This window comes from Ailuropoda melanoleuca, chromosome 13 (genome assembly GCF_002007445.2).
Source record: "Ailuropoda melanoleuca isolate Jingjing chromosome 13, ASM200744v2, whole genome shotgun sequence".
NCBI lineage: Eukaryota > Metazoa > Chordata > Mammalia > Carnivora > Ursidae > Ailuropoda > Ailuropoda melanoleuca.
The window spans coordinates 23,272,594-23,291,133 of NC_048230.1; the positions used below are offsets into that span (position 1 = coordinate 23,272,594).

The 18,540-nt window shown below is 57.6% G+C and overlaps 1 protein-coding gene across 1 annotated transcript in view; it reads left to right on the plus strand.

Moving 5' to 3' along the window:
• The first annotated feature begins 7,625 nt into the window (after nt 1–7,625).
• The window catches only part of ARHGAP23 (Rho GTPase activating protein 23), a 71,090-nt gene continuing 60,175 nt past the window's right edge, over nt 7,626–18,540 (plus strand). Inside the window, 1 exon segment of the mRNA XM_034640676.1 lies at nt 7,626–7,744. Coding sequence (XP_034496567.1) covers nt 7,682–7,744 — 63 coding nt within the window. The 5' untranslated portion in view covers nt 7,626–7,681.

The following is an 18,540-nucleotide window of genomic DNA, read 5'->3' on the forward strand; positions in this document are numbered from 1 at the left end:
GGTTGGGGCGCTAGGGCTCCGAGCCCGGCTGGAGCCCTGGGGGAGGGACGGGGCTGGTGTGACACTGAGCTGGTGGGTACACACACACACGCGCGCGCACACACACGCTGACACACAGGGAGGCGCGCGCTGCCTCTCCACCCACCCGGTAGACCAACCACCTTTAGAAGCCCCCCTCCCCACTCGGTAGGGTCTCGGCCCCGGAGGGGGCTGCAGGCCCTGCGGAATGAAGGAGTGACAGGAGGCGGAAGAAGCTCTCCCAGCCAACGACCGCCGACCCCCTGGTGAGCCCTCCCGACGCCGACGCGCAAGCGGCTCCCTCCCCCACCTACACATGGAGGGGCTTCTCGCAGCCAGGCTCCCCCTCCTCCCCCAGTTACAGCAGCTGCAGCAGCTGCTGCCACCATTTCATGGCCGTGAAAAGATGGGGTGGGCTGGGCAGCTTCCGCATATGCCCCCCAAATGCAGACTGGCCGCCAAAGCCAGGCCCCGGGGGGCTGTTTTTTCCTTTACACGGTCTGCATCAGAAGGGGCAGGCGTGAAGCCTCCCTCACGCTGGAGCTCCTCACCCCCTCCAGGGTGCTCAGCAAATGGAGAAGGGGGGCCAGTCCCTTGACGTGAGTGAGGGGGGCCTCTATCCTGCCTGGCAGTCAGTCTGCTGCTCTAAGAGGGGCAGCAGCCTGGGCAGGAGTGAGGGGGCTGCTCTGGAGGTTGTCTGACTCCCTTCATAATCCTGACTTGGTAGGAGGGCTTGGGGTGGGGTCTGGAGTGGTGGGATTTTCTGTTCTTGGGTGGGCCTTTGAGTGCAGGGCTTAGCCGCACTCCTGGGCTCTTCGGGGCTGCTCTGCCTAGAGCAGTGGCCTGGGGCCCTGGGCTGGGAGACCCCTCCCCTCCAGACTGAGTGCAGGCCCCCTACCTCTGGCTGGCTCTTGGGTTGTCTATGATGATCATGAGAAGGGGTGAGAGGAGGAGTGGAGGATGAGGAATCAAGGGAGGGGGTGATCCTAAGTTCTGGGGAGGCATGAAGGGCTCGGGCATCTTCCCTGGGCTGGGTGTGATGTTTGGGGCGGGGTTGTGGGCTGGTCTGGTCTCTGGGCCTGTTTGGCATCTTGGTTGTTAATTTAAATGGCCCGTGGCAGCACCAGGCCTGGCAGGGGGAAGGGGACTCCATTCGTCATTATCTGCTGTTGCTGTCCTTACCGACTCTACCCTTGGCTCCACTCTGAGTGCAAACAAGTGGGGGTAGGGGGACAGTACTAAATGTCACTGAATTGCGTACATCAAAACAGTTAATTTTATGTGAATATCACCTCAATTAAAAAAAAGAGAGAGGCAGGCTAGGGACCGTCACTACTTTCTACCTAGAGGACCCTAAACGCATCTCCCTTGGAGTGCAGCTTGGCCTGAATTGCTCCTAAAAGCAGCCCACGGTTGCCCCTGCCATCAGCCTTCCGGACCTCTTCTGGGGGTCAGCTGTTTCCCCTTTCCCAGAGGACAGAGCCTAGCTCCCCTGTGCCCTGGCATTGCGGAGGGGAGGAGAGAGCTGGAGGAGAGTAGGACATTGGGCTCCTGCCTGCCTCCATCAATGGGACACTGGGAGGTCTTGGAGATCTGTCCTCTCTCTGGGCTGCTGTTGAAGTCCCTGCCAGCTGTGCTGAGCGGTGGCTTTCCAGGTCCTTTCTAGGTGTCCTAGGACACCTCTGCAAACAACACAGTAGACAGCCTGTCTGCTAGACTGTGAGACACGCCCCCCGCCATGGGGACTCTGATGTTCAGCACAACCAGGGAGGTGCCCAGGCCGGTGTTAATGTCTCAAGGCAGCCTCAGCCCTGCTGGCCCCGTGGAAGTCACCAGCTTTCTGGATGCGCTGGAAGCATGGTGTGTATGGGGTGCTTCTGAAACCGGAGCTGGGTTCACCACACCAGAGGAAGCTCCTATTTTAAGTTTCCCATGTGCTGAGCCCTCTTGTAAAGCGAAGAATCCTTTTATAGTGCAAGAACCACCCCAATGTGTCTGTGTGGTATGCGTGGATTTTGGCATGTAGGGCTTCTTCAAGGGGAGCATGCCTGGAATCTCTCACAGGGGCTGGAATTGCCAGGTGGGTTGGGTGCCAGGACGGAGGGGCTTGCCCCCTGTGGTCAGTGCCCTGCCCCTCTTTTCTCCCCATCTAACCCCCCTCTCCCTCCCGGGGCTGGCTCAGAGCCAGACAGAGGAAAGGGAGCAGCTGCCGGGGATTTCCAGAGCTTCCAGGGGGAGGTGGGAGCTACCCCTCCCCTCCTCCTCCACCCCTCCCCTCCTCTTCTCTTCCTTCCCTCCATGTTTCCCTCCTCTCCCCTCCTCTCTCTTTCCCCCCTCTCCCCCTGCCCCCACCCACCTCTCCTAGAAGGGCAAAATAGAGACATGGAGGAGAGGGGGCCAGGGCCTTCCTGTGTGCAGGGCTTTGGTAGAGCTGGGCAGGCTCTGGGGGTCTATGGCAAAAGCAGGACTGCAGGCCAGTTGTTGGAAGAACCTCAGAATGTAGCATCCTGGAGCTGGGAAGACACTACCTGGCTGAGGTCCTCCCAGAGGGCTCCTGCTTCGTAGAGCAGTGGCTTGGCTTCAGACTTCACCAAGTTACTTAACTTTTCTGAGCCTGTTTCCCCATTTATATAGTGGGGCTAATAACACCTACTTTACAGTGTTGTCACGGGAAGTAAATGAAACCGTGTCTGTAAAGAGCTTAGCACACAGTAGGTACTCAACACATTTGAACACATCTTGGTGATGTGTTAGGCGATGTCACAGTCCATAGAAGTCATCTGTTAGCCTTGTACACACAGTCCAGGCCATGGGGTCCCCAGTGACCCAGTGTCACAAAGTTGGGAGCCTGCAAGGGCGAAGACCCCAGACCAGGGCCTCTTCCTCTCCCCGCATCATGACAAACCTGGTTCTGCTGAGCGGCTGCTGGTGGAGAACGGCAGGACTGGGCATCTTTCACCCATCCCCTGCCCTGACACCAGGGTTTTACTGGGTGTGGCTTGTTTGCCCGGCTGCCAGCCCGGAGAAGCTGCAGCCGCGTGCTCCCACCCCCAAGCCAGCTGTCCAGAGGTTGCTGGGTGGGTTCCCAGCTGTTTGGCAGGTTACCAATGCCCCTCGGCCCCAGACAGGCTAGGGGGCCTGTAGCCTCCCTCCCTGAGGGGGGTTCGGGTGGGACTCCTGAGGGACCTGGCAGCAGGGAGGAGGGTGGAGACTGGTGTCCTCTTGAGTGGCCCGTTGCCCCACCCTACACCATTCAAGATGCTCAGGGAGGTCCACTCTGTGGGACGCCTGGGGCTTCTGCCAGAGCCCGGGCCCCACGCCCTGCCCAGCTCTCAGCTGCAGGCCTCCTTCCCCTGCCGTTCGCCAGTTGTGGGCCTTCAAGGTCTAGGCCATACAAGGCCTCCCAGGGCCCCTGCCTTCTGCCCTCATTATGGGGGGCCCCTCTTGTTTTCCGCAGTGCGCTGCTTGCACCACACTGCAGCACCACCCCAGCCATCCTTTGCCGTTTCTTGCTCTCCCTGGAATCCAAGTGCAAAGACGGCAGGCACATCCACGGTCCCCACCGCTGCACACACGGTGGTTTGCATGTACTCAGCGCTTAATAAGTATCTTTTGTCTTGAGTGAACTGGGATCACACCTGCTTTAGAGGTGAAAATTTAGGTGGGGTGGTGGGTTGCTTTCAGGGGACAAGCAGGGGACAAGCGGAGGACAAGCTGGGGGGCTGAAAGCCAGAGGCCCAAGAACAAGCCTCTCCTGAGCGATCCCCTCTAGTCCTGCCCTCCCGCCCTTCTCCACCAGGGGGTGCTCTTTCCCCTTCCGTGGAAGGGCCCAAGTTGTCCAGGGTTACCGCCAAGGCCATGGATCCTATAACCCACCTTCCACCCACTCTTTCTCCTTTTCAGCCCTCGGGGCACTTTGAATCCATTATCAAGAGTGAGCCCCCAATGGGAGGCAGGCGGAGAAGGCCTTATTGTTGTCATCTTACAGAGGGCGAAACAGGCTCTGAGAATGTCCTTTTCCTCAAAGACATACAGTGACCAGGTGGGCAGGATGGGAACCTGAACCCAGGCCTTTGGACTCTCGGGTCAGTGCTCCTTGATGACACCATGCAGCCCCTAGCTGGCTCCTGGGCCAGGTCTGATCCTGGCTGTGGACGGCTCTGGGCTGAGGACTCCTCCCTGACCTCCCTCTATGCTCCTCTCCTGGCCCTCGCTGGAGTTGGGGGACACACATTCTTCCCCTGGAATCCCAGGCTTCTTCCTTTGCTCCACTCATCACCCCCTCCCTCTCTCTCCTGCCCAAGTCTTGCCCACAGCTCACCTGAGCCGCTAACTTTCTTAGCAGGCCCCATTCCACTGCCTCACCCCCGATGCTCTTCCTCACTGTGTAATCTGGCCTCTGCTTCCACCAGTCCCCTGACAGTGCCCTCTCTGCCCAACACAGCGCCATCTCCTTGGGCCACCCGTCTCCTCTCAGTCCTCTCTGTCTTCCTCACCTGCCCCGAAAGGTGGTGCTCCTCAGGTCCTGTCTAGTATCCTGTCTCTTCTCTGTATTGTCCTTGGAGAACCCGAACCACACCCCTCGTCTACTGATGACTTCCAAAGCCACGTCTCCAGTTCAGGCCTCTCTTCCAAGAGACGGACCCAGAGTTTAAGCTGCTATTCCCTACTCCCCTGGGCAACACAGCCTGTGGGGAAAGTGTGTGGACTCTGGAACCCAAATGCCTGGATTCAAATTCTGGGTGGACTTGGGTAAGATACTCAAGCTCTCTGGGCCTCAGTGTCCTTATCCATAAAATGAGGATTATAATATCTGTTTCAAAGCTCCTTTGTAAGGCTGAATTGGAATAATACATACAAAGGACGTACAGTGCCTGGCATGCCTCCCTCTCCCAGAGAACACTCCAGATTTTTCCATCTCCTTCCTGCAACACCCGGTTGGTCACCAAGTCTGGGGGGCCTCTGATGTTTCTTGCCCTTGCCCTAGTTCAGTGTCTCCCCCCTCACCATCCCCATCTCCTTGCAGCCCTGCTTCTTTCTTGCTCTAGGCACATCTCCACTTCAATCCCTGCCCCCCCTCCAGGCCAGGCTGGAATAGAAGTGCCTCAGGCCCTGTCACTCCATCGGCATATCCCCGCCCACGTTTCCTTCCTCATCTCTCCATGCTTCCTGCCCACGTATGTACCCTCCTTACCCTCCACTTGGCTCCAGCCACATCACTAGAGTCTGCTTTCTCCTGCCTTTGCCTGTGATAGTCCTTTTCCCTCCCGTTCCCCACCCCCCCACCTCACCCATGAAGCCCCAAAAAGCTCAAGGCCACCTCATGCTGGAAGTTTTCCTCTGCTTCTCTGGCCTTCCATTGCTCCTTTTCCAAGCTCTCGCTATAGAGTCAGGATTGGTAAGACTAGGACCCCTCAGGGGAAGGAGCTAGGTCTTATCTCCATATCCCCAGGGGCAACCTTCACTCCTCCACCCCTTCCTATATTAGGATTCCCAATAAGCATGTGTGAACCAGGAAGGTGACTGGGCTGGGGGAGGAGCTTAGGAAGAGGGGGAGTATAAGGAGGGTCCTCAGGGAGGGACCCCTTCCCCCCATGTTGGGCTCTGCTTCCAGGACCCCCAGAGAAAGAGTGTGCTAGGAATAGAGAGAATTACGGGGGGGGGGGCAGGGACTGAGACCCAGGAAGCCTGAGGGAAAAGAGAGGAGGAAGAGGGGCTGGAGAAGATTGATGGGGGAGGGCCAGGACAGGATGGGGGTGCAGGTCAAGGTGCAGGAAGAGGTGGGAAGGGCAGCAGGGTGGGGGAAGAGCGCACTTTCTGGGAAGTGGGAGAGGGTGGGGGAGGTGAGCGCAGTGCATTGTGGAGGGAGGAATTCATCTGCTGGCCGGTCGTGAGCTCATTTCCTCTCACTGCCTCCCGCAGTGTCTGAGGGCATGAGGCTCTGGAAAAAGTGAGCCAGGGGCACCCCAGCGGTCACCACCCTGCTCCCCTCCCCCACAGCCTCAGTTCAGTCTGGATCCCAGGTGCCACTGCTTCCCCCTTACAGGGACAGCCCGTTTGTTCTGAGAGGAGAGGACCCTTGGGCCAGGGCGGCAGCAAGCCTTGGACCACTGGAGCTACAGGACAGAGGGAGGTAGACACAGGAGCCTTGTTGAAAACCAAGCAAGACAATACAGGGGGTACGATGGGTTACAGTTAGATAGCAGGAAGGACTTCCCAGAAGAGGGGGACAATTCCAGCTGCATGCTACCTTGATGAAGAGAGGTGGAAGGAAGAGGAGCCATGAAGTGCCCTCCCTTCATATATGAGAGCATCCCTCTCCATGGAGTGCCAGGGAATTTCAAAGAAATTAAATAAAACATAAGATTTAAAAACAAGTCAGTATGTCCTTCCTCAGGCTCACAGGAGTAGGGATGGCCTAGTTGGTGTCTGGGCCTCTCTTACCTGCTTCGAGACCTGAGTCCCTGGTCCTGGGGGGACTTGGGGCTGGTGATGGTGGTGATTCCAGTGGGCAGAGTCAGCCTTCCACTTTTATTGCCTGCCTTACCCCAATCCTATTCTTATCTATCTGTGGCCTCTGCCGCCTTTTCTTCGTAATCTGGGTGAAGGAATACAGGAGCCCTTTAAAACTGCAGGGTGGCATGGGAAAGAGGTAAGCATAGGCTGTAGGAAATACAGGAAGTAAGAAGTATGTCAGTTAGACAGCAGAAAGAACTTTCCAGCAGAGATGAAGGACTGTGGGACTGTCACTTCCCGGATCATCGGGAGATGGCCTGGACAGGTCCTGCTTGGGGACAAGGAAATGAGGAACTGGCTGCCGTCCACTGCAGAAAAGATCTATGAGCTGGTCCAGAGGCCTGAGCCCCAGGCTGGCTGGCTGGGAGTCTGAAGGGCTGGGGCACTTGCCAGCCTCTTTCTTCCAGCCTCCATGCCTCTGCCTCCTTGGGGTCCTGGACTGAGACTCTGCCTGGGAGGGGGGCCCTAGACAGAGGGGCTGGAGCCCCTGAAATCTCCCTCCCGCCCCCACTCCCATGGGCATCACCATCTCTGTCTTTGTCTCCAGGAGTCTCTGGACAGAAGGCTCCCTGAGCCTTTTTCCGTCCTTCCCTCTCTTCAATCTTGGGTCTCTTTATCTTTGTCTCTGACTTTCTCTGCTGCTCTCTACACTGTCTCTATCTTGTCTCTGCCTCTGTCATGCTTTCTGTGTCTCTCAGTCTTTGTTTCTGACCAACTCTGTCTGGCTGTGTTTCTCTCTGCTTCCCTCTCCCTTCCTTCCTCCTTCCCTCTCTCTCCCTGTGCTTGTTCTGGGTTGGGTGCCCTTGGCCTCTTTCCTCGGCCAAGGATCACCCATCAATTTGGACCGGTTCCCTGGAGGCCGGCCCAAATCGTCTCCCCGGACCACCTCTCTTCCCCAGGCTGCACTGCCCTCTAGCTCCGCGGCCGGCGCAACCCCCTGCCTGAGCCACCTTTACCAGTCAGCTTCCCTGGGGAGAGGCGGCGGGTGCGCCCCGTCGGGAGCGCAGGGGGAGGAGCGAAGGGGCAGGCCCGGGGGGCGGGGGAGGGACACTCCGCGCTCGGCCCCGCCCCCTCCGGCCCCGCCCCTCCCGGGTCCCTGCCCGCGCCCCCAGCAGTGCCCTGGCCGCAGAGCCGCCGCTGCCGCCCGATGAATGGAGTCGCCTTCTGCCTGGTCGGGATCCCGCCCCGCCCGGAGCCCCGGCCCCCTCAGGTGAGGGCGCTGGGCCAGGGGAGGGGGGCGGATCCAGGCGCTGCCGGGGAGCTGGCCGCAGGGCCGGGGTCGCGGCGCCCCCGCTCGGCGGGCACGGCCTGGGGCGCACGGCGCGGGCACCGCGGGCACGGCTGCAGGGAACTTGGGCTGGTGGCCGAACGGGGAGGGGGCCGGAGCGAGAGGTGCCCTGGGGAGAGGGCGGGAAGGAGGAAGGCTGGCAGGGGACCGGGACGCGTGCGGGGCTGCCAGGGCAGAGGGCACCGACCAGGGCGGCGGTGCCAGGCCCCCCGCGGCCGGGCCGCGGGGGCGGGAGGCCCGCGCCTTTTGTCCGGGTTTTTCAGGCGGGGCGCCTGCCGCCGTTTCCTCTGCCCGAGTTTTCGTTTTCCGTTGGCGAGGCCCCGGCACAGCTGGAGGGAGAGGGAGTGGGGGAGGGGGTTCCCGGAGCGGGATGTCCTTGGCCACTGCGGCCCGACACCCCCCTCCCCGCTCCACACTCGCCCCCTGCCGGGCCGGACCGCACGACAAGCTTCAGGGAGCGGGTCTGCCGCTCCACTGGCTCCTGGAGAAGAGAAACAGGCCCGGGGCCCCGCGTCGCGAAGGCTCCGCTGCGCTCCCCTCCGCCCCCTCGGGCTGGCTGTGGGTGGGTATGGGCGCGGGGTGCCAGGGGCATTACTCAGCGCTGGACTGCTTTGCTTGGGTTCTTTCATCTGCCAGCTGCTGAAGCTGGGGAGGGGCCAGTAAGGGCCTCCAGGCCCCTTTGGAGCCAGCCCCCTACCTCCGAGCCCGGTTGCCCAGTGCTGGAGTACCCCAACACTGCACCACCCTCTTTCCCAAGTTGAAGGGCTGGACGCTGTCGGGCCAGTCGATTCCCAGGTTGGCAAATAAGTTCCCTCGGGGTCCAGGTTGTGGTCAAGGTCTGGGCTGAGGCCTCTTCCTCTTCTGACAAGGCTAGAGGACTTAGTGATGCTCTTCCTCAGCTGCCTCCCCTCCCCCCATCCCATGCTGGAGCTGGGGTCTGGTGCTTTGCAAACTCTCTGAGACTGGTGTGTTTCTCAGAAGCTGGATGTGGGCTCAGTTCTCCCTCAACCTGCTGCTCTCTTCCCGGACTCTCCCTGCACGTTTTCAGCCAAAGTCTTTCCTAATTACAAACTTGAAATTCAGGATGGACAGGGGGTGGGGGTGGAGGTCATTAAGCCTGAGGCCCAGGGATTCACCCCTCACCCCCAACAGCACATACTTCATCTCCGCCCCCCCTACCGTGTCCACCCCCACCCCAGGCCCAGCTGGGGGTGGATGGGGTTTGATTCCATTTGGTTTTCCCCCTCTGCCAGGGCAACAGCCTTATTCCCAAAAGTGGCTGCTCTCACTGAGAGGTGCTCACTGGCATGCGACTTGAATCTCCATTACATAACCAGTCATTTCGCCTCCAAACACAACCGGAAGGCCCCTAGCCCCAGCCCCAGCCTCATCCACTTGCTCACAAGGTGGTTGGGTTCACCCTTACCTAGGTGATGAAACCCCTGTTCCAACATCTGAGGCCTTACCTTCCCCTTGGGAATGATAAGAGCAATAAATCCCTTTTACCTTCAATGCTGGATTCCAGGACCTCAAAAGCCCTGTGAGCGGGCAGGGTGGGTGTTAGGGTCTGAGGCTACACAGCAATGGTGTCAAGGCTAGAATCTGGGTACCCTGATGAGATGCTGGCATAAGGTGAAGCTTTGGGGAGGGGCATGCTGTTAGGAAAGTGGCTTTGGGTCACCATGGGCAGTGGGGCAGGCTTTCAAGGACCCCAGCCCAAGCAGAGAGGGACTGGACCCAGGGAGTAGGCCTCGTGCTGGGCTGCCTGGATGGCGAACTCTCTGCCCCCTGCATCAGGCTTGCCCTGAGCCCGTGGGGAAGGGATGCAGGAAGCCCAACTGGTCCCCCAGGGGTGCATGAGTTTTGCAGGGGATGGGAGTGGGGATGAGGGATGGTACTGGTTGCAGAATAGGGCAGGGCAGGAGTGGGGAGGGGCAGGCATCTCTTCATCTCTCATTGCAGGGATACCTAGAAGGACTGTCTGGTATATAAGGTTAAAAAAGACTACAAAGAAGGAGCACGGACTAAGTTACAGTGTGAGGGACTGCGGTTAGCTCTTCAGGGGGACTTGTAGGGAGAGGCTTGCGAGCTGCAGCATCCCAGTCTGGCCTGGAACATCGCACAAGGAAGTTCCCTCCAGTGTAGCGGGTTAGGCGGGTCCCTGTGACCCTGGATTCCAAGTGTAGGAATCTGGGGAGATTCACAGGGGATGCAAATATATTCAAATAAGTGTATATGTTAGTGCCTGAAAAAAAAATGTGTTTTTAAGGAGGCGGGAATTGCTCTCATAATACACCTGATAGTTAAGACGTAGGTAGTAATGACTCTGGGCCAGGATTTATAAAATTACTTCATGTAATCCTCACACCACCACTGCGATGTGGGTACCGTTAGTGTCCCCATTTGACAGTTGGGGACTCTGAAGCATAGAGAGTTGAGAGCTTGGCCAGAGTCACATCACTAACCAGTGACAGAGCCAGGTAAGGAAGGGGGCAATCTGGCTGCAGACTCCATGCTCTCACCCTGCCATCTGTTTCTCAGACTTTCCCTTGTCCGTCTGTCACTCCCACCCTAAATCTGGGTCCATTTGGGCCACAGCTCAGGAACAAGGTTAACCTCTTGCTGGATTGGAGCTTGGTTGCTTGTTGACAGGGTGGGACAGGGCAGGGGACTGGAGGCCTCAGGGTGGTGAACCCTCCCCCAAGACCCCCACCCCAGCCCAGGCCAGCCCATAGCCCTTTGACTGTAGCTTAATTCATTGGTGTTTTCCTTCCAAAGGGGCATCAGCCCTGCTCTGTTGGCTACAGGGGTTCAAAGGTGAGATATTGGCTTGGTCAGGGATTTGGACAAAGCCTGGTTTTAATTATCCTGCTCTCTCTCTCCCTTCCCAGAGACAACCATGAATAGGGCCTGTGGGAGCTGGCTCTGCCTTTCCCCAGCACCCCCCACCCCCTTCAAACAACCCGCCTTTAGATCCAGGCCCCCCTATTTCATGTGAAATTGTGCCAGCTCTTTAGCAGGGCAGTGCCAGTCAGTACCAGGCGAGCATCTCTTCCCCCCGCCTCAGTGGGACAGTGGGCTGAGATGGCCCAGGGACCACACTTGGGGTGAGTTTAAAGCTCTGTGGGAGTGGGGTTATTTGTTACCTGTCAGAGTGGGTCAGGACCGGAGGGTTCATCTTGCCCAATTCCTTCATGCTATAATGGGGAAACTGAGGCCAAACAGTGCCCAAGGTCAGGTGGCCTGTGAGTGGTGGACATGAACCCAGGTGTCCTGATTTCCAGACTCCGAGGCCTTGCTTTTCTCCATGTGGTTCTGTCCACGGTGCCCCCCCCCGCAACCCCCCCTCAGTGCAGGGTTCTGGGACTGGACCTTGGGACAGAGGGAAGGAGCAGGGATGAGTGGACAATGTGTCCCGTTCATCTCTGTGTCCCCAAGGGCCAGCACAGCGCCTGGCACAGGGCGGCTCTCTATAAATGTTTGTAAAGCGGAGGCCAGGGAGCAGCCCTGCCCCTGGCCTCCCAGGGTGCCCTGTGCCCAGTTCTCCCCCTGGCATTGTGACAGTGGGTCTACACATCAGTCTCCCCCATCATCCTGGAGTTACTTGAGGACAAGGAAAGTAATAATAGGAACTACTTCCATAGTGCTTACCACTGGGTAGGTCGGCTAGCATTATCCCATTTTGCGGATGAAGAAACTGACACCAGGAGATTCTGTGGCTTCCTAAGGACACACGGCTAGTAGTAAGTGGCAGTGCTGAGGAGTTGGCTGTGCTCTTCACCTCATTCCAAGCAGCCCCGAAGGTGTGGTGTTTGTCTCTGTGTCCACAGGGCCAGGCACGCAGCCAGTACTCAGAGAATGTTTGTTGACTGACTGGTTGACAGACTGTGGAGAAACCACAGAATCCTATAATCTAACCCTTTGGAAGCAGCTGGAGTTGGGAGTCTTGGGAAGGCAGCCTAGAGGTACACCCCTGTATTATCTGTGCCAGGAGTGTCCGATCTAAACCCAGAGAGGAAAGGAAAGTTCATGCCCTGTTGTGACTGCCTTCAAAGGCTTAACAGGGGCTGCCGCCCCCCCCCCATATTCTGGCTTCGCTCTTACTCTTACTCCCTCCTTCTGTCCCCGCGATTCTAAGTGGGTAGTGCTGAGCAATGAGCACGTGCGAAAAGACTGTGGGCAGGATCGACAAGTCCTGTTCCTTTCTCATCTCCCCGGCCCTGAGATCTTCAGCCCAGTGCATCCCCTTGGTGGAAGATTCTGCCCCTTTCAAACTGGAGGGTAGATGAGTATCTGGTTGAAGGCCAGCTTGTCATGGCCGCCCACACACCTTTCCTTCATGGGAGGTGTTTGAATTTCCAGCTACCTCCAGTCCTAAACCTTAGGCCCAGGGTCATCTCCTCCAACCTCCTGAAATCCACGTGTCCCTGGGCGGGAGACCTCTTTCCCTCTGACTATCCCCCCTGCTCCCCATTTACTGGTCTGAAATCACATCCATCATCCGCCACGTCCAGGCCACACTTCATCTGCTGACAAAGGCTGGCAGAGAGCTGGCTAAGAAAAAAGAAGCCTCAGTGTGGAGATGTCCTTCTAATATACAGTCAACCGTGGCGGGCGAGAGGCCTGGGCCTGGCATGGCCCCTCGGCACGTTGGGGGGCAGGTTGGCTGGGCCCTGTCTTCAGCCTGCTCAGGTTCAAATTTCAGCTCTACCCCTTACTCGTGTGTGAGGTGGCCCTCAGACCATGTTCTTTGTTTTTAGCCTCATCTTCTTATCCCCAAATAATCCCTCAACATCGTTGAGAGGATTAAATGAGGTGATACAGGCAAAGTGGCTGACATTTGGTAATCTCAAATGTTAGTAGTCACCGCTGTTAAACAGATGAGAATCAATGGATGGAAATGAGAACGACATACTTTTGGCGCAATAAGGAGAAGTCAGAGCAAATGAGCTGCCCCCGGAGGTAATGAGGCTCCCATCGGTGGAGGTGAGCATGCACAAGCTGGACTAGAAAGAATTCAGGCACTGGGTGAAGGGTTGAAACAGAAACTTGAAGGGCCCTGCTTTGGGATCAGCACCGCGTGGTAGGAAGTTAGGGGAGCAGGTGAGACCTGGTTCCTGCTGCAGGGTACCCGGGAGAGAGGGCAGAGCCCCAGGCTCCTGGAAACATGAGAGGTTGACTGCTGTGGTTGGGGGGCTGGGAGGCTCCTCTGAGGAGGGGGAGTCCTGGGAGGCTGCCTGGAGGAGGGTGGCTGTGGTTCTGAAGAATGGGAGAAGGGGGAGGCCATCGCAGGCCTGGGCAGGGCTTGGGGGTTGAGGGGAGGGAGGCAGCTGGGTTGCCAGTCCTGAAGTCAGCTTCAAAGCTCCTGGCTGTCCAAGGGCGGTATGGTGGTGGTGGAGGGGGGAACTGCTGCCCCCCACCCCCCCGCGCCCCAGCCTCTCCTGAAGGAGGGGCCAGGGCTACTCCCAGTGGCAAAGAGCTGCGGCCTGTAAAGAACGGAACTGGGGAAAGAAAGACTTCTTATGCCCAGTGCATTTGGGGGCGTCTGGGGGTCGGGGGAACAGTGGGGCCTTTGTCCCCAGCCTCCAGGAATCTGGCCGAGGAGGAGCCGTCCCTGGTCTGGCTGGGCCTTTGGCAGGCAGGTCCTCTTTGAAGTGACCCTTTCAAAGCTCAGCCCAAATCCCAGGGAGGAGAGACAGCTCAGGGAGGGGCCTGGGGATGACTGAGGCCCACAAGCCAAGCATGGACGCAGACCCCGTGCCAGCCTCTTTGCGAAGGCAGGCTGGCAGGAGGGGTGTGGGTTGGAGGAATGTGGCCAGGCTGGGGGGGACATGTGGGAGCCATTTAGGAGGACAACCAGTCCAGGGGGCTTGGGCGCCAAGCGTGGAAGGGCAGAGTTCACTTTGGCCCTGTGCCTGGTTTCTATCAGTCCCCAGATCGATTTCTGTCTGATTCTGGGCTCCTCAGTCCGCAGCAGTGTCTTCCTTCTAAACTTCCTCAGGGGCATGAGAACACTCCTTGGAGAGACTCTGGTGCTGGCACAGGACTAAGAGCCCCCAGTAGGAGAGACAGTGGTAGTCTGGCCTATGGGAGCTTTTCCTGCTCCTGAGAACACCCCAAAAGGCTGGAGTGGAGACCCCCACCTTCCACCACAGTTTCCTTCTTTCTCAATGTGGAGGAAACTCTGTATTGTTCTCCAAGAGAAAGGGAGGGAGGGAGAGGGAAGCCAACCAGAGAGGGGACATCTTTGAAAATTTCAACTGGAGGGATATTAGAGGCAACCCCCCCCCCCCCGCCGCCTCCACATTTGACTCGTGGGGGAGCGGAGGCCTAGGGAAAGGCCAAGGCCAAAGTGCAGAGGCAGCGGGGAAGGGACAGGCAGAAGTGGGAGGAGGATAGAGGATGGAAGCCAGGTGGGAAGGGGGTTCAGGTGGCTGAGTTATATGTAATCCCAGGGTAGTGGAGAAGTTCCCAGAGGCAGCTCTGCTCTGCTGTGATTCCATGAAAGGAAGCAGAGGAAGGAGCGGGTTACTGTTGGTGGGGTTTTTTTTGGACTGAGCAGTGGACAATGGCACCTTGACAGCCCAAGGTGAGAACCCTACCCCACCCTGGGGCTCTTTTCAAGTTCAAGGCCCCCACCCTGATCTCTCGGGACATCATGGCAGTCTCTGTACTTGCGAAGATGCTTTAAAATCTTCCCTTTCCTCTTCTGAGGGTGTGGCCCCTGTTTCCTCCCCAAGAGAGGGGGAGGAGGGAGCTGAGCACCCCAGGCCCTGATGGGGGCTGTGGGCGGTTCGGGTACTCTACTCTATCTTGCACTGGCATCTGCAGAGATGAGCCTTCATTAACTCTAATGAATCCTTGGCACCGTTCCCTCCCTCCCTCTGCCTCGAAGCTTCTGGTGGGGTGAGGGGGCAGCTGAGATTGAACCTAGAGCCCTGGAGGTGGTGGGATGTCTGCAAGAGGGGAGCAGGAGGCAGGAAATGGGGGCCAAGCAACAAGGCTGAGACTGCTGTTGAGACAGAAAAAACAGCCCCCCCTTCCTTCCCTACTGGGACCTTTTCCTCTTCCAGTGGCTCCCAGATGCTTAGGTCCCCACCGAGCTCACTGAAGTGTTATCTGAGAGGCTGGGTGTGGCCTGGGACAGTGAGGACATTCCCAGACCTGGCATATGGAGAGCATCCCACCTCTCCCTAATTTCATGGGGAGCAGGAGGAGGACCTGACTTCAGGAATTGGAAAATCAGGCAGCGCCAGGTCTTAATGCAAACCAGATCTTAATGCAAACTAACCTTCGCTCATCTGGTGACCATTTTCTATGGACAGTCTGTGTTCCCAGCTCTCTCTGTGGGTCTTGGGATCTGGATAAGTATGACACAGCCTGCCCTCAAGGCGTTCATTGTCTGCTTTTCCTACCACCCAAAAGTTTCACTAAGATTTCATAAGCACAGGTTCTGAGATTTATCTCTACACTGTCTGCCTGTCCAGAACACCCTTTGCTGCCCCCTGCCAAAATTATTAACATAAACACAGCCTGGCCTAACTGAGGAGGCAGACAGAAGCAGGCACAAGGGAATGTCTTCACTGTGACTTCATCTGAGTGTGAATGTGGTCACAAAGATGGGAAGAAGAGTTTCACGATAGAAAGAATGTTGGTGGGTAGAATTGCCTGATGGGTTAGTGAAAAAACCAGTNGAGGAGTTGGCTGTGCTCTTCACCTCATTCCAAGCAGCCCCGAAGGTGTGGTGTTTGTCTCTGTGTCCACAGGGCCAGGCACGCAGCCAGTACTCAGAGAATGTTTGTTGACTGACTGGTTGACAGACTGTGGAGAAACCACAGAATCCTATAATCTAACCCTTTGGAAGCAGCTGGAGTTGGGAGTCTTGGGAAGGCAGCCTAGAGGTACACCCCTGTATTATCTGTGCCAGGAGTGTCCGATCTAAACCCAGAGAGGAAAGGAAAGTTCATGCCCTGTTGTGACTGCCTTCAAAGGCTTAACAGGGGCTGCCGCCCCCCCCCCATATTCTGGCTTCGCTCTTACTCTTACTCCCTCCTTCTGTCCCCGCGATTCTAAGTGGGTAGTGCTGAGCAATGAGCACGTGCGAAAAGACTGTGGGCAGGATCGACAAGTCCTGTTCCTTTCTCATCTCCCCGGCCCTGAGATCTTCAGCCCAGTGCATCCCCTTGGTGGAAGATTCTGCCCCTTTCAAACTGGAGGGTAGATGAGTATCTGGTTGAAGGCCAGCTTGTCATGGCCGCCCACACACCTTTCCTTCATGGGAGGTGTTTGAATTTCCAGCTACCTCCAGTCCTAAACCTTAGGCCCAGGGTCATCTCCTCCAACCTCCTGAAATCCACGTGTCCCTGGGCGGGAGACCTCTTTCCCTCTGACTATCCCCCCTGCTCCCCATTTACTGGTCTGAAATCACATCCATCATCCGCCACGTCCAGGCCACACTTCATCTGCTGACAAAGGCTGGCAGAGAGCTGGCTAAGAAAAAAGAAGCCTCAGTGTGGAGATGTCCTTCTAATATACAGTCAACCGTGGCGGGCGAGAGGCCTGGGCCTGGCATGGCCCCTCGGCACGTTGGGGGGCAGGTTGGCTGGGCCCTGTCTTCAGCCTGCTCAGGTTCAAATTTCAGCTCTACCCCTTACTCGTGTGTGAGGTGGCCCTCAGACCATGTTCTTTGTTTTTAGCCTCATCTTCTTATCCCCAAATAATCCCTCAACATCGTTGAGAGGATTAAATGAGGTGATACAGGCAAAGTGGCTGACATTTGGTAATCTCAAATGTTAGTAGTCACCGCTGTTAAACAGATGAGAATCAATGGATGGAAATGAGAACGACATACTTTTGGCGCAATAAGGAGAAGTCAGAGCAAATGAGCTGCCCCCGGAGGTAATGAGGCTCCCATCGGTGGAGGTGAGCATGCACAAGCTGGACTAGAAAGAATTCAGGCACTGGGTGAAGGGTTGAAACAGAAACTTGAAGGGCCCTGCTTTGGGATCAGCACCGCGTGGTAGGAAGTTAGGGGAGCAGGTGAGACCTGGTTCCTGCTGCAGGGTACCCGGGAGAGAGGGCAGAGCCCCAGGCTCCTGGAAACATGAGAGGTTGACTGCTGTGGTTGGGGGGCTGGGAGGCTCCTCTGAGGAGGGGGAGTCCTGGGAGGCTGCCTGGAGGAGGGTGGCTGTGGTTCTGAAGAATGGGAGAAGGGGGAGGCCATCGCAGGCCTGGGCAGGGCTTGGGGGTTGAGGGGAGGGAGGCAGCTGGGTTGCCAGTCCTGAAGTCAGCTTCAAAGCTCCTGGCTGTCCAAGGGCGGTATGGTGGTGGTGGAGGGGGGAACTGCTGCCCCCCACCCCCCCGCGCCCCAGCCTCTCCTGAAGGAGGGGCCAGGGCTACTCCCAGTGGCAAAGAGCTGCGGCCTGTAAAGAACGGAACTGGGGAAAGAAAGACTTCTTATGCCCAGTGCATTTGGGGGCGTCTGGGGGTCGGGGGAACAGTGGGGCCTTTGTCCCCAGCCTCCAGGAATCTGGCCGAGGAGGAGCCGTCCCTGGTCTGGCTGGGCCTTTGGCAGGCAGGTCCTCTTTGAAGTGACCCTTTCAAAGCTCAGCCCAAATCCCAGGGAGGAGAGACAGCTCAGGGAGGGGCCTGGGGATGACTGAGGCCCACAAGCCAAGCATGGACGCAGACCCCGTGCCAGCCTCTTTGCGAAGGCAGGCTGGCAGGAGGGGTGTGGGTTGGAGGAATGTGGCCAGGCTGGGGGGGACATGTGGGAGCCATTTAGGAGGACAACCAGTCCAGGGGGCTTGGGCGCCAAGCGTGGAAGGGCAGAGTTCACTTTGGCCCTGTGCCTGGTTTCTATCAGTCCCCAGATCGATTTCTGTCTGATTCTGGGCTCCTCAGTCCGCAGCAGTGTCTTCCTTCTAAACTTCCTCAGGGGCATGAGAACACTCCTTGGAGAGACTCTGGTGCTGGCACAGGACTAAGAGCCCCCAGTAGGAGAGACAGTGGTAGTCTGGCCTATGGGAGCTTTTCCTGCTCCTGAGAACACCCCAAAAGGCTGGAGTGGAGACCCCCACCTTCCACCACAGTTTCCTTCTTTCTCAATGTGGAGGAAACTCTGTATTGTTCTCCAAGAGAAAGGGAGGGAGGGAGAGGGAAGCCAACCAGAGAGGGGACATCTTTGAAAATTTCAACTGGAGGGATATTAGAGGCAACCCCCCCCCCCCCCCCCCCCCCCCTTTNCAAGGCCAAAGTGCAGAGGCAGCGGGGAAGGGACAGGCAGAAGTGGGAGGAGGATAGAGGATGGAAGCCAGGTGGGAAGGGGGTTCAGGTGGCTGAGTTATATGTAATCCCAGGGTAGTGGAGAAGTTCCCAGAGGCAGCTCTGCTCTGCTGTGATTCCATGAAAGGAAGCAGAGGAAGGAGCGGGTTACTGTTGGTGGGGTTTTTTTTGGACTGAGCAGTGGACAATGGCACCTTGACAGCCCAAGGTGAGAACCCTACCCCACCCTGGGGCTCTTTTCAAGTTCAAGGCCCCCACCCTGATCTCTCGGGACATCATGGCAGTCTCTGTACTTGCGAAGATGCTTTAAAATCTTCCCTTTCCTCTTCTGAGGGTGTGGCCCCTGTTTCCTCCCCAAGAGAGGGGGAGGAGGGAGCTGAGCACCCCAGGCCCTGATGGGGGCTGTGGGCGGTTCGGGTACTCTACTCTATCTT